Source organism: Conger conger, chromosome 15, assembly GCF_963514075.1.
Source record: "Conger conger chromosome 15, fConCon1.1, whole genome shotgun sequence".
Taxonomy (NCBI): Eukaryota; Metazoa; Chordata; class Actinopteri; order Anguilliformes; family Congridae; genus Conger; species Conger conger.
Genome location: NC_083774.1, coordinates 17,417,915 through 17,433,143, shown reverse-complemented (window position 1 = coordinate 17,433,143; position 15,229 = coordinate 17,417,915). Strand labels below are relative to the sequence as shown.

At 46.3% G+C, this 15,229-nt stretch overlaps 1 protein-coding gene across 8 annotated transcripts in view; it reads right to left on the bottom strand.

The window, feature by feature from the left end:
- Window positions 1–14,119, bottom strand: part of LOC133112123 (tight junction protein ZO-1-like) — a 64,100-nt gene extending 49,981 nt beyond the window's left edge. For all 8 annotated transcript variants that reach the window (XM_061222829.1, XM_061222833.1, XM_061222834.1 and 5 more), the window contains exon 1: window positions 13,689–14,119. In XM_061222829.1, the coding sequence (XP_061078813.1) occupies window positions 13,689–13,715 (27 nt within the window). In that variant the 5' untranslated portion in view covers window positions 13,716–14,119. The remainder of the gene's footprint in view (window positions 1–13,688) is intronic.
- Window positions 14,120–15,229: the final 1,110 nt, after the last annotated feature.

The window sequence follows — 15,229 nt, the reverse complement described above, 5'->3', positions numbered from 1 at the left end:
CGAACAAGCTTATCAAGGTCAGCGCTGACAGCCCGTCTTTCAGAACCGCGAACGCGAGCGGGCTAATCCATACAGCGCGCTGCCACTCAAACACACCGTCAAACACCCTCAGCTAGCCAGCGCATCTCAGCTTCTCAGCTTCTAACCACTACAGGAAGATGGTACCATGTTAACAGAAGAGGGAATTAAAAAGAGAAAAAAAAAAAGAAAACACAACACTATAATCCCAGCACTTGGATTAAAACGTAATCTCCGGCATGCCTCGCGGCCCACCGAAAGCAGCCTCAATGAGCTGGAAAAGGGCAGTGGACGATCAGCAGGGCTGGCCAAGGATGCACATTCTCTGCTTGCTTTTGAACGGAGGATCCAGCCCCCGACCATGCGAAAACACTCCTCCCTGTACGAGCCACGGGAGGGAGGAATTTAGCAGATGTGAGAGATTAATAAAGCGGAGGGCGAGGGCGGCCGGCTCGGTCCGTCTGAGTGCGGCGTTAAGCCCTTCGGCTCTCTGCGTCTGCCCGCACTGCAAACCCCTCGCTTTGATCCTGGGCCTCCTCTGATCTGGCCAATCAATTCACCACACTGAATAACAAGACCATACACCCCCCCCCTCCTCCTCCAGCGGTGTGTGTGTGTGTGTGTGTGTGTGTGTGTGTGTGTGTGTGTGTGTGAGAGAGAGAAAGAGTGTGTGAGAGAAAAGGAGATAGAAAGAGACAGGGAGAGCTTCAACAGAAGACCAGGACAAAGCCCTTTCTGATAAGGCCAGGTCGAGAGGAGGAGCTATGGGCCTGGTGCCCAGGTGACAGACTACAGGTGGCTCAGGTTTGTGAGAGCGGGCCTCTCCTCTTCACTGTCCTGGCAGGTACAGGTACAGGCACAGCTGAAGGGCACGTACCCTCCATACCCCACAGAGTAAAAGAGCACAGAGGGGGTAGAGCACATCTCCACAATCACCATCAGTCTCAAACTCAACAAACATGCCAACCACGAGATTAACGGCTCCACATCACCTTTACTGCACTGGCAAACCCTTGGCCCCAAGACCGGCTTTGAAAATCGAGTCCAGAGCACAGGCCTACCTAGAGACAGGCTTCCTCGTGGTACTGCAGGTAACAGGACAAATGCGAACAGATGGCCATTCGCTCCTGTTGACCATTAGCTGAAAACTAGTCTCTTAGGAGGGTGTAGCTAAATGATATCCCTTCTTTCTCATTTCTGTCAAACTGCAACATGGCGCATAAAGTCTTGTTTTACCTGCTACACACGACCAGGCTACAAACTGCAAGTGTTATTCTAGCTGCTACACATTACCAGTCCACATACTGTAGGTATTATTCTACCCGTTATAAACTACCAGTCCACACACTCTAAATAAGCCATCTATTCTACCGGCTACATACTACAGACAGAACACTAATATTAGTGAATAAAATATCAAAGCATCTCACTCTAGAAAACACAGAGGAAACCGTTTGATTAAATCAGAGTCAATAGCATCTTTCATTTGATTGACATAGCACTTCACACAAATAATGCATAATGAAATGTACTCCAATAAATCAAGAATAATCATCACCATCAAAACCACACACTTGAGGCTTTTTAAAAAATGTTTTACAGAATTACACTAAAATGATGCTCGGCTGATAATTTCCATAAAGCCATTAGTCAAGGTAACAGATAATTTATTGGTTATACAGTTACAAAATCTTTGACATACATTAATGTACTCTGGCCTCCTGCTCATACAAACTTAAGCATAATGTGCACAGTTAATTATGAAATACGCAGTCTTTCATACAAGTCATAAATTAAGAATTAATATTGAAAAGACAGCTCTTCCATGGTCTAAAACTTCAAAATGTAATTGGCGCAATAAACTCCTATGGTTTAAGGACTTTACTAAAATGTAGGCTATTTTCATTTTCATTGGCAGTTCGAAATAAAAGTGGGGGAAGAAGACAGAACACAGGCAGGCGTAATCTTTAAGGACGGCAGCCCCTAAACACACGCTAATCGCTAGATTTAACTGCTTTATCAACCGACCGCAATGTCTTCGGCATCGAAAAGCAAAAGATAACCATTCAAGCAAGAAGATTTCTAAATGTTTTAAAGGACTGCTCGGTGACGGGACTGCAAAACGAGGGGGATTAAGACAGCAGCACAGCGTGTGCTCCCGTTGCACAACAGAGACATTAAAGGCCCGCGCATCTCCAATCATTAGTGCGCGGCTGGTCCCGGGGTAAGGTATTTGAATAATCACAGCTCCCCCCCAGGACTGTGTGAAACTCCAGTTCTTCCTCGGTAAATAATGACTCACTGCAGAGATCAGTGTTTGCTCTCACTTTCCCAGAGGCCAGGAAATTAGTAACGGCACAGAACTGCATTACCCATGATGCTCAGGCTCTCCATCATCAGTGCGGACGCATTTTTGCTTTATTTTCTATTTAAATTTGTTTCTTAAGACGCTCATAATTATCAATCAATCGCATGGTCCCAGTAGGACAGCTGTCTCAGCATCCACTACTTGACTTATATACCGTAATTCATTTATACTATGCATTTATTGTCATTCTTTTTTTAAATCAGGTGAAGTATGTCACGAGTAGACGGCAGTCCTGTCTGGTATTTAAACTTGCCACCTCGAGTCCTCCAGTCAGATGCCATTCCTGCTAGCATGATTAGGCCTACATTTCAGACTGATCTGCTGGGACATTAAACAGCTAAAGAGGCAGGATGCTTTCCCACACATCAATGGATCAATGGGAAGGAACTCAATCTACTCTCAATTAGAACTGTGCACAGTCAAATGTGGGTATTCCAACCTCGGTCATTTAGCCAGTCGCTATCCTTGGAATAAAAAGAGAAGCTACATTGACTTCCATCCACCTATCTCAGTACCAAAGCTATATGCTTTTAACGTGGGAGGGGGAAATCGCTGTTTTTCCCCTTTCCAAATGCTGTATTGTCTGATTCCCAGTAGCCGAAAGCCCTATAGAGCAGCCCCACCAGCAAAGTCACGTCTGCCAAGCCAGCATTCAACTCAGAGATTGGAAGGTCAACCGCCTTAAGCATCGCAGGACAAGAACTTCTACATCCACAGAAACTTTTGACGGATTACTTCTCTGGGTAGAAGTCTGCATTGAGCTCTACAGCCAGCCAGTTCAAGAACAAATGGTCACACAAGCTCTTGGTAGACCAGGGTGTCTTTCCCTACAGCTCCTGTACTCTGCTGAGCAGCGGTGTTATATCTTGAGTCATGTCAAGATATAACACCAGGGAAATGGAAACTACCAAGAAGCTGCTGCCAATTAGCAGTTGTAACTGAAAAAAACAAAACATAATGTAGGTAAAAACAATAATGAAAGCATTTAAAAGTCCTCTTTAGAGAGGGGGGGGTGAATGAAGTGACAAATCGGGAAAAGAAGCTCCAAGCCTGCAGAAGGCAGAGAAGACCCAAGATTTACTGGATATACTGTACATAAAGTTCCTGCTTTCTTTCAGCATTTCCGGAGCTCTGGAACATTCTCCGGAGCCCAGCGTGTCGGTCGCAGGAGTCCCCCGTCAGCAGAGCAGCGAGTGTCGGCAGGGCGCGGTGAGGTCGGCGATGATAACCAGGCGCAGGGAGAATCTGGCCTCGCTGTACGAGCGTGTAACATCAGCTCCGGGGAGAGCCAATCACAGCCGGCGGAGTTATCGGCCCCCACGCAGAACAACGCAGAGGGCAGGAATGCGCCGATAAGCAGCGCGCTCGTCAAGGCCTGGCTCTGGCTCGCCGATAAAAGTGAACACTGTGAGCCCTGGGAGAGGAAGTGCAGGGCCGGCCGCGGTCTGACGGTCGCCGTTCGCGGAAAGAGGCAGAGACCGCCGGCCTTTATTGGGGCCGTGGCAGGAAGTACAAAGGTCGGTAAGGGGCACACAGTGTACGGTGGCCCTGAGGTGCATGACAGACCAGCATTCTCCACAAGAACCCAACCAAACAGCCTTGACAAAACCAGCAGCTGGCATTCAGCGTATAGGAACCACACAGGTCAATCCAAACATATGCTACAGTGGCGTTTGGGGGGGATCTGAGGTGTGTCTGCACTCCAGCCTCCTGGCGTCAGAGGAACAGGGAGGACACCAGTCAGGGAGGGGCACAGGGGGGGAGAGACACACATCACACCTCTATCCATTCCCCCAAAGCGGTGAAACCTTGTTTTTGCTGTGTGCTTACGCCCCACCGAGCGCCCTTGATCAAAGGGTCATGGGATGAAGTAAGAAAACAGGCCTTAGTCAAACACCATTACAGAGCACTGATTAGCGCTGGGGCGAGCCACACACAACCACAGGCCCTTGTTCTGGGAAAAACACCCACTGCTCCTAATCTCTGGCACTGCAGCCAGCGCAACTACACAAGTGTACACTGCCAGTGATTACAGAAGGGGGAGGGGCTGGGACAGAGTCTCGCAGTTAATAAACAAACTTTGGACATGGGCGGGGGGGGGGGTCTGCGGACCAAGCGAGTCCCTCGACAAAAGTGTTTGGTCAGGCCACCCAGCCACCCTACAGTGGCCCCTGACGGCGCTTCCACACTGGAATTCCTCAGACTGAGTGCTGGGAGGGGGGCACGCTGGAGGCCCCACCCCAACTTGTAAAACAAAGGGAGTATTGAGTGCGGGGGCGCACTCCCTCAGACGAAAACGGCTGCGTCCGAGGAGCGCGGTGACGAGACAAGACAAGACGAGGCGCGGCCTGCCCCCCCCCGCCCCGGCCCGCCAGTGCCGCAAACAGCCACCAACAAAGCCAGGGCTTTCAAGCGCCGTGGTCACGTGCTCCACGAAAACAAGCAGCCAGGCCCACTCAGAGGAATTCCCAAGCTTTGGGCCACTTCCATCACAATGAGCATGTTTGTGGGCCAGGAGGAGGCCCAGGGAGAATTAATGAATTAACCCAATCCTGACCGAGTCCTGTTCCCAGCCCTGATCAGTCTCACAATTACCGCCCCGGGACCTAATACGCGGAGCCATACATATGTTAATGCACACATGAATACATGCAGGACTCTGGCCCACTTCCTCTTGCTGATCAAGGCCAGGGCTCCCTTGCCCCTTTGACCCCCTAAACAAACAAAACTTGCATCCCTATGGCTGTCCTATTCCATTACGTTTATGGTACATTAAGTTCTGAACACAAAAGGGAGTCTCGTACGAGGGGAAATCTGCCCTTATTATTTTTTTCAGTCGGCATAATGAGTTTAAGTCACTTTCACTGCGACTTGAACTTCTGCAGTGCACTGGCGTACCTGCACTTGTGCGGATTTGAATGTTGCACTGAAACGGTATCGGCTCCGGTCATGTGGTTACAGGTAAACACTCTCCCTCCCCCAGGCTCAGGCTCTGAGGCGTGAAAGGGGAGATCCTCCCGTCTCTGACTCTCCGTGTTTACACACACTCCAGCAGAAACATGGAGGAAGTGGCCTTCCATGTTAAGAGGGACTTTCTGTCCTCGTCCCGTTTGCTGTGGGCATTCTTTCAAGCGGTGGTCTCCACACCCCGTGCTCCAGGCCAGCGGACCTCCCTCCGTTGGCAGGAGCTCTATCTGGCAGCCCCGTCCCCGTGCAGGGCGACGGTGAAGAATTCAGACGCTGCTGGTTTTCCCGCGGGTTTGTTGTTTAACGACGCCTCGTGACTGCAGGAAGGGAAATACTACACCAGGAACTGCAGGGACTCGCACAACCTCACGCTGCCATCAAAGACATCTGATCAAAGCGCGCTGAAGCCTGCGAGCAGCTCTTCGTCTGCGCTGGAGGAGAGGAATATTAGGGCTACGCCACATTTCATAGATACACAGACCCTGCCCATTACCCCAGGTCAGTTCGGGCGGGGTCGACTCAAACATTCCGTCTCAGGACTGAACATACGGTCATGGTTAGCCACTCCTCCGCCAGACTTTCCACAGCAGCACATAGTTTTCCACTTCTGTTCCACTTTCGTTATTCATCACCATTAAGGGCAGAACACATCCAACCAAGATTGGCAGCAACAAATAAAATCCAACAAGATGTGAGGTACAACATCTCTGAAACCTGCTGCTTACGACTATGACCCATCGCACACACACACTGAAAGAGACGTAAACATTCGCATCATTGTTGATTAATAACCACCTATTAATGTTTTTTTTAAATATAGGATTCTTAACCGTAAACGCAATTCCTTCCGCTATTCTCGACAGTACAAAACAGTGACCCTGAAATTCCAGTGGCACCAGCCAAAAGCTATCCATCACGCTGGTATTGTTCGGAACGCAACTCCCCTTCAGCTCTGGGCACTCAGGCAGAAGGGAGCGGAGTTAGGCTCCCAGAGCGCGGGGAGGGCGAGGGGGGGGGCAGAGGGGCCAGAGGGGGGCCAGGTCTGATTCATTTCTCACCCGGTCCTTTCGTCACCAGGCTGGCATGCCGACCGCTCACCCAGCAGGGCGCGGCACGACCCCGGCGATGTCGAGATCACCGAGGGGTCTGCAGGCTTCCACTGACCTCTAAAGCTCACCATTTTCAACACCACCTTCATAAATCATTAGGTGTTTTTGTACTGAAAACTGGATGGATGGGCACATGAAGTCTGCAGCTGAGGAATTGAAACTCTTTGGAGTACCTGCGGCCCGGGCCCAGATCTGCTGCTCTCCGCTGGCAGAGGGGGTGAAATTTAAGAGGATCGGCCCCGTGATCCCAGCGGGGCGGGGGTCAGCGGTCAGGGGGTGCCGTTGAGGAATGTCACCCGGAGCCAAGAGGGGCCCGGGGGGGGGGTGCGAGGCGAGCAAGTCAGCACGTCTCCGAGACCTCCAGACCTCCAGACCTCCGGAGCGCAGCCACCGTCCATCCCAAAAACCCCCCACTACTGACTCACCTGTGCTGGGGGGGGGTCGGTGTTAATGATGAGCAACGCGCCCCCGCCCCGTTTGTCAGCGGTGTCCGTTTAATCACCACTGGGCCCTGCGCACCAGGCTCTGCGGGGGCGGACAGGCACAATGCTCCGAAGCAGGACCAGCTTCAGATTTACGACGGATGAGGCACCACAGGAACATTCAGCATAAGATGTAAACCTAAATACATTCCACCTCAGTCCTCTTAAATTACACCAACAGGCTCCTCCTCTACCCTCCTAACCTAGTCTGTAAAACAACCCAATATCGAGCCTTCGGGAATTCATAAAAAGGGGAAAGCGTGAGACATCCATCAGAAATGAAGACAGCCAACTGTGGGAGAGCTTGTGCAGCTTATGAACTTTTCAGTTGAGATACAGGATTTTTTTTTTTTTTTTTTTTAAACTAGGGGGGTCATGAATAGTTGCTTAGGTTACACAGATATTTTTTTTTAACTCCACCAATCACAGTACAGTAAAGTAATTCTACTTGATTTCCCTCAAGGGGAACCAACATTCTTTAAATTTTTTCTTGGGGAACTTTTAATAAACAGAGACTGAAAAAACATATACACTTGCGATAAATTACATCCAAGCACCTACAATTACTGTCCTTTATGAGTCCTGTCAAACTCATCAGAAAGACAGATTGTGCTTTACAAAAGCACATGGAACATGACTGCAAAAAGCATGCAGCGTTCATCTGAAACTAAAGCCATGGGACTATGGACCTGTGGAACACAGAACTGTTTCTGCAAGGTACCATGTCGGGAGAGAGAACCCAGTGCCTACATAAGTCGTAAAAACTACCAAAAACTATCAAACCCCCCAGCCTAGGACAGGGCCTACACGTCCATCATTTTATTTCACAAATACAGTAATTTGAAAAGCACAGATGATCTAGAAACTGGATGTGTCCTGGATCAGCAAATTATAACACCTCGTCTTCCAACAAATTTCCATTTTCACCAACAACGTCCCTGGAAGGAGTGCTCTTGGGGCAGACGGATCCGGCCTTCCTGGGAGCACACAACCTGGACAAACACGTTCCACACGACCGGGCGATAGTAACCCAGCAAATAAAGGGAATAACCTGTTGATACGCATGTGGCCGTGGGCGTGTGCGTACGCATGCGTGTGCACATTCTTCAGTTCCTGCGAGCTTGTAAAACCGGTTCCTGTGCGGAAGAGCGGGTTTCGCGAGTCGATCGCACTCCTGTGGAGTTCAAGGTCTGGGTTAATCGCCGCCCTCCACCCGCATCGTCCCCGTGGCTCCACTTCCAGGTCGTCGGAGGAGCGTTCGGTCCCAACCGCCGGCCGTAAATCCCCAGCACTCTGACCGATGATGGAGGAGTGCGTGACCCTTCTGGATACATCTGGCCTCACTACACCGAACGGCGTGACCTTCCGAATACCTTTTCAAACAGAGGACTCAGCACGGGGAGTCCGCTGGTATCTCCGACAAAAACAGACTGCTCTCTCGCCCATTAATCTAGCCCGACAAGACTGTGTTTCGCCCTCTTTCTCAGACAGAAATAGATGTCACTTACTCATGCAGCTTCAATCCTATCAAATGCACAGTCTTATGTATGTTTGCGCCAGATTTCTCCAATTCTTTTAAAAAACTGTAAAAGTGGACTGGGCTTGAAAGGTGAAAGCAATACCGTGAGCTTTGACATTGACAACAATATTCTTACAGTGGAAATAAAGGCAGAAATGCAATACGTCTGGTCTCTAAATTCTTTCTATAAACACAATATAAAATGTTTCAAAAACTTCCATGGACAATTCTTTAAGTTTCCAAGAGCCTTCTTCGTGAAAGAATGATTTTACAATGAACGTCAGTAAAACTTATAAGATATTTTCAAAACATTCTTCCGTCAAATAACTTTATTAGGTTGCATACTTTTGGAAAACAGAAAACTAACCTGAGCGAATTTACAAGAATTTTGGCTTGAGAATTGTATGACAAACGTAACCTCCAGCTATGCAAACTCTAAGCACTTTCACCCATTCAAATATTCCACAACTCAGGCACCTTTTCAAGGCCTTGTTGCTCCACTGTAATGAGGATAACGCACAAAAATCTGCAGACACAATCCCAGCCCAACAGTCACACGCACATGACAGTTAGTGCAAGTCTACAGGACAGCACACCAAAATTACACTGAAATTACCAGCTTAGGCCTGCACCGAAACCTGTGATTACAGGTGAGAGAAGAGCTTTTTCACAGACACCCGTATTAATGTAAAGTATAGCCTGGGCTGAGCAGGCCTCTCTCTCTCTCTCCCACCCTCTGCCACCCTCTCCCACCCTCTCCCTCTTTAGTCCCAGCCCCTGGAGGGAAGGTCAGAGCTCAACATTCCTCCCTGAGATTTAGAATCAACACGCCAGCCCCAGAGCTCAGTCACAGCTTAACACTGAAACTAGAAAATACTTTACTGCAGCACAGCAAACCACGCAGAGTAACCTCAATAAAGAGTGGGTTTTTGCAGACAGAAGTTGCCAGGGGCGGGACTGGAGTTTATCCAGAGGGGAAAGTATTATTATTCTATTTTAAATTATTTTCCCTGTGCGTGTCCGTCATACTGAGGCAGACTTGCAGGATTAAAAACAAACTGCATTCAGGGTTTATTTAAAATAAAATAAAAATTGGCAAATAAATAATTTTACTAATTCAGGACAGAAATATCTCATTTGCTTTTTTGTTTTTTTTAATGTGGTAACAGATTCAGCAAGCTGCCTCAAGTCTCAGCTCAACTGGCAGCAGAGAGGTTGAAGTGCTGGAGAGATGGTGTACGTATGGTGTTATATCTGTGTGCTTAGTGACCAGTAAGCAGTCATCATGCAAACACATACCCCAAATAACTCAGGCCTCAATACACGGACGTGAGACTTGCTTTCTGTACTAACATCTCAGCGTACACTTTGTAATCCTAATTAAATGAATTCACTTTCCAGCACTACTACAAAACGCTGCCAACTGCACACAACTGGGAGACAGAGAGAGGAAGCTTTAATTAGCCTTAACTACTGAGAGGCAAATTAACTCATCCACCATACCAATCATACCATTCAGCAAAAAAAAAAATGGAAAACACTCCCCTGGAATGTGGTCATGCCAAAGCAATGTAAAATGCTGCCATTCAGCAATGCGCTTGTTTCTTCTGAGAACTGCTTGGCTTTCACAAATGCATGAGTTTGGATCAGCAATGCGTTTGGTTCTTCTTAGAACGGCCTTATTTTCACAAACATGTTGGTTTGGATCAGCAATGCGTTTGGTTCTTCTGAGAACTGCCTGGCTTTCACAAACCCATCAGTTTGGATCAGCAATGCGTTTGGTTCTTCTGAGAACTGCCTTGTTTTCACAAACGCGTCGGTTTGGATCAGCGATGCCTTTGGTTCTTCCGAGAACTGTCTGGCTTTCACAAACATGTTGGTTTGGATCAGCAATGCGCTCGGTTCTTCTGAGAACTGCTCTGCTTTCACAAAATGTGTTGGTTTGGAAGAGAGAGGCTCATTACTGGAATCTGAACACCTTGATCTTCACCACTTTCAGGCAGAGCTGCCTGTGGTCTCCGTCATGGACGCCCAAGTCCAAGATGCTGCTAATTTCACGGTCGTTACCTTGCACGAACCGCGCGGATTCAGGACCGCACGGAGCCAAAAACACGTGGAAGCGCGGCACTATCCGCTCATCCACGTCCTGTGAACCCTCCTTCACCTCAAAGTGCGCACTCTTCCACGGAGATGATGGCATAAAACATTGTGAAATCAGGGTAAGGGGACGAGGGAGGGGCAGAATCACGTACGCGGACTACTGACTGGGGCACACGAGCCGAGGGCAAGTGTCAGCAGGCTCGTTTCCATTCTTTATCTGCACACAACAGCCTGCCATCTATTTTTAGATCTGGTGCTAAGAATCCAATTTATTTTGCCGTGTTCTGCACTGCACATCAAGAGTAGAGGAAAGGAGGGGTGTAAAGGGAAAGAACTGAAATATGGTCAATTTAAGCACTGCCACAATTTTTTTGCGGGTTGCATCAGCCAGACTAATGGGTTTCTCAAGTCTTCTGAGATGGCGGTAACAACCCTTCCAGGCCTTGCTGCATCTAATATGCTCCTGTGGATACTCTATGAGCCCTCCTATTTTAGCCCTCATGTAAACGTAACACACAACACAGAACAGGAAACACAAGTATGCATGCAGAGCAGTGTGTTCAGATACAATCTAAAGAATATCGATCCAGTCATCAAAGACTGGAGGGACCCGACATAATGGCCGTCATTTCATCACATGACAGTTATTACATTTCATGTAATGATCACTCATATCATTTCATTGTTAGTCATCTGCTGTGGCTAAATCCATATTACCAGCCAGTCTCTCGCTCTCTCCAGTTTTTTTTTCTATTCTCAACAGAGCTTTGTAAATCTTTCTGTTCTTCCATGACCTTCACCCAAAACAATGCCTTCTGTATTTATAGACAGATAAAAGGACTTTCGTGTATGCATGTCAAATTGAATGTTTGGGATTGTAGTATGGCCTCAGAGTTGCCCCAAATCAGCCAGTGACCCACGGAAAACAAACAGTTCCGACATCAGTGAAAGGCAAGGTTACAAGCTGCCCCTTTCTTTTCAGGAATGTTTTTGTCTCGTCATATCAGCAAACAAAAATGTAAGCTTCATCAGCCTGCCAGATATTATTTTAAATTCAGTCAGCAGGACAAAGAATGACAACTGAACACTCTGGAAAGCTACTTTCTCAAAGTCAACACGAGCAACATAGACGCCCACTTTATATAAAACGGGACATGTGATCTGGGATGGGGAGAAAGGCAAGGTCAACGAGTGACAGCTTCGGGTTTAAATGGAAGAGAACGTAGGAAGAGTTCTGTATTAAGCAGAGAATTTGTCTTGCTCATCTCTCCTTTTGCAGACAGATCACGTTATAAAGGACAGTGAATTGCTGTGGACAGAGAATGGCAGTAAGACAATCCTGAATAAACACAAGCCCCAAATTCAAACTGGGCCTTCCTCCAACTGTGTGAGGAGGAAAAGGGAGTATGCTGCACATACAACAAAATGTCTGATTTCGGGTTCACAGACATGACCTGAATAAATAAACAAATAATTAAAAATACATTGCACTCTGTAAAAATACACTGCAATATTGCACTCAGGTCATGCTTTGGGTTTAAATGTCATTTCTAAAAGAATTGTTCTTCAACTAATCCACATAAATATAAGAAAATGGAGTATATCAAAGTTGCACAGCAAGGCAAAGTGGGCTGGCTCCAACTCTCCAGAAGAAACATACCAAAGGTACTGCATCACAATCAAAGGTGTGGGGGTAGGAACGGTTTCGACTCAACTCGAGAAACCTACTCAACCTGAAAAATCACATGACTATACATTAGGCTACACATTACAGCCTGCCAAGTACAGTACAAATTCCTCACACTTGGGGAATTGTGTGAAGATAACTAAATTTTTGAGCGAAATACAGAAATCCTACAAAGATCTAAACATTTTCCATTAAGGCTTACCCTTGTCAACATAAACTTAATTTATGAATTGGCGTCAGAGCCACGCCCATTACAACAAACAGTAACGACTAAATTAGCTCATTTAGGAGATCAGTTACATTTCACGTTTGTGAGTTTCATGGAGAATAAATACAGTTTTTCTAGTATATAATAAACTATATATATATATATATATATATATATATATACACACATATACATACACTAAGTGCATTAGCTAGAATAGATGACAGAGCCACTGACCAGCCAGCTAGTAAACATTCACAAGGCCCTGCGCTGCCATAACGAGGAACGTGTCTTCGACATGGGTTGGTTATTACCAACCCAAACCAAAATACGACCTGTTTAAACATTTAGCTAACTCAAGTGACCAGCTGAATCAAGCCCGTACAAGCAAGCAACATGAAGAGGTAACTTTAACAACCACGGTATAACCAGCGATCAAAATCTAGTGAAACTGCGTCATGTCTACTTTTAAATGTGCTTATTATGAACATTCCAATATTTACAAGACAAACAGACCATGCGTCCCACGCTGTCAACTACAGTTTAGCTAGTCAGTAGCCTAAATAGCCTAGCTACAGTAAATCTACATTCACATTATAACATTGAGCTAACTATGGCCCAATTGCACATTCGTAAATTTAGTTGATAGTCTTCTAATATCTTTAAGAGGTATCTAGTTAAGGAAAACTTTCCAAACTGTGCAACTTTCGAGTTGTCGTCACTGGGTTGCCAGCGAGCTATCAATAGCCCTAAAATATTGATCAACAGGTTCTTTCCAAAGTAGCGTTACTGTAGCTACAAATTGTTAAACTAATGTGCGAACTTACTATTGACAAACAGTCGTTAAGAACAAGTATACAGTAACTTAGACCAAATAACTTTTGATTTACTTACTATTGCACGATGGGCTATCGAATTATGCCAAGGCGGCGTGTTTGTAAATTTTTGTTTTGTTTTATATTAGCCAAATTTACTCAGTCCGTTTGATGTTATCTGATTGAATACATATTTTTGAACATTCAAAAAACTGTAAAGTACGCTCACAGCAAAGTAACTTCTCTGTTGCGCTAGCTAACTTGCCCACGGCAACACATCACCATTACACACCAAGAACCATACACGCTTTTGACGTCCATGCCCCCGGCTCTTGTTATTTGGAGAGAATAGGCATTGTATATTGGCCGCAGCTTAAATTAATACATTTCTTTATACTTTGTAGTAACATCCTACCTTGTTGGAAGCAGCCTTGGCAGACATTTTGTTCCCTTCCACCCGGTGGAGCAAGTTTAGTGTTGTAAATATCACTCAAACCAAATCACAAAATTCTCCCTTCAGTCTCTCGCCCAGCTACCGCCGCGCCGGGCAGTATGTTTTTATGTTCGCTGGACGCTGAACGACATGTCAACAAAATGATCGGAAAAGTCCAAAGACAAAGTTCATTATCAAAAAGCTTCCCGATTCAGCTATCGATGGTTAGCTATATATTCAGCGGCTACTCCAGGTGGATCCGACGGCTTACTGTTCGCCCCGTTTAGTGTGCTTATCCTTGGAAAGTATGTCTCAAGATTTGAAGAGGAAGAGAAGAAATTACGTCTTCCACGGCTCCAAAGCAGCGAAACTGCAATGGCAGGTTCGATCTGCCTCTCCCTGATCCTCGCTTCTCCTCTCTCCAAGCAACATCCGTGACATGTCTGACCGGGACAGTCCATTGCATTCTACGGGGGGGTCAGGGGGGAGGACACTATAGCTGTGCCAAACGCTATTTTTTCTCCTAAAGCGCTTGAATTATCGTTGAATATGGACATTTAAAGGAACGACACGTGGCTCTAATTTATTGGTTACGTTTTATTTATGTATTTTACGCTTGTCACCATCACCAGTAGTATGGTATACACGGATTGAAATCGGCAGTGCCTTTTCCCTCGTTGTGGTATGAGCGGTGGAGAGGGAAGGGGATGGATGTTGAGCTGAGCGCTCGGTTTCCTCCAGTGGATATTCTCAGCGGCAATCCAAATGAAAACAGGCCTATCAGAGTTTAGTGAGAGGTTTAAAAATCCACCGACTTGCGAATGGCCAATGCGATATAAGATGTTGGAAAACGCAGACAATCCGAAGCTTGAACTATTGTCCACTTTCACAATCGTGCACACAGCAGTGCCTGGTACAGCCGAGGAGTTAAGGAATCCTATTCCAAATGGAATTTTAACACCAGAATGTTGTTTTGTACATTCATATTAATGGCTCATTTTGTTTTGCCTAGCCCACACCATTTTTCGTTTTATTTGTGAAAATGCAAATTGAGCTTGCACCGACCAGAAATAAACACCCGTAATATGCATGTAGCCTAATTGGCTAATGTAGCTAATAATGTCACGGAAAAATAGAGGTAGCTGGTTCTGAATGTAACATATTTACACAATAACATGACAACAATGTGGAGACATAGACTACGCGTAAAGCACAACATAGCCTAAGTGTGTCCATTTAGTTTATGAGCGCACTTGACTATGAACTTCAACTAGCCTCTGAACACTTCTGCACATAACAGTATTTATTTTAGATATAGGTCACTGGCAGAGAGTGTCTCTTTTGGTTTGCATGTTTTCTTGTTTCATGCGTTATCCAAACTAAGACCATTGAGACTTTGTTTTGTTGTGATTTTTAGCATTGCTTTCACCCCCTGGGATTTTGTTTGAAACCCATTATTACTGTGGTAAGCTACAAATGCTTTCACATTTGGTTTACAAATTTAGAGGTAGATTGCGGATTCT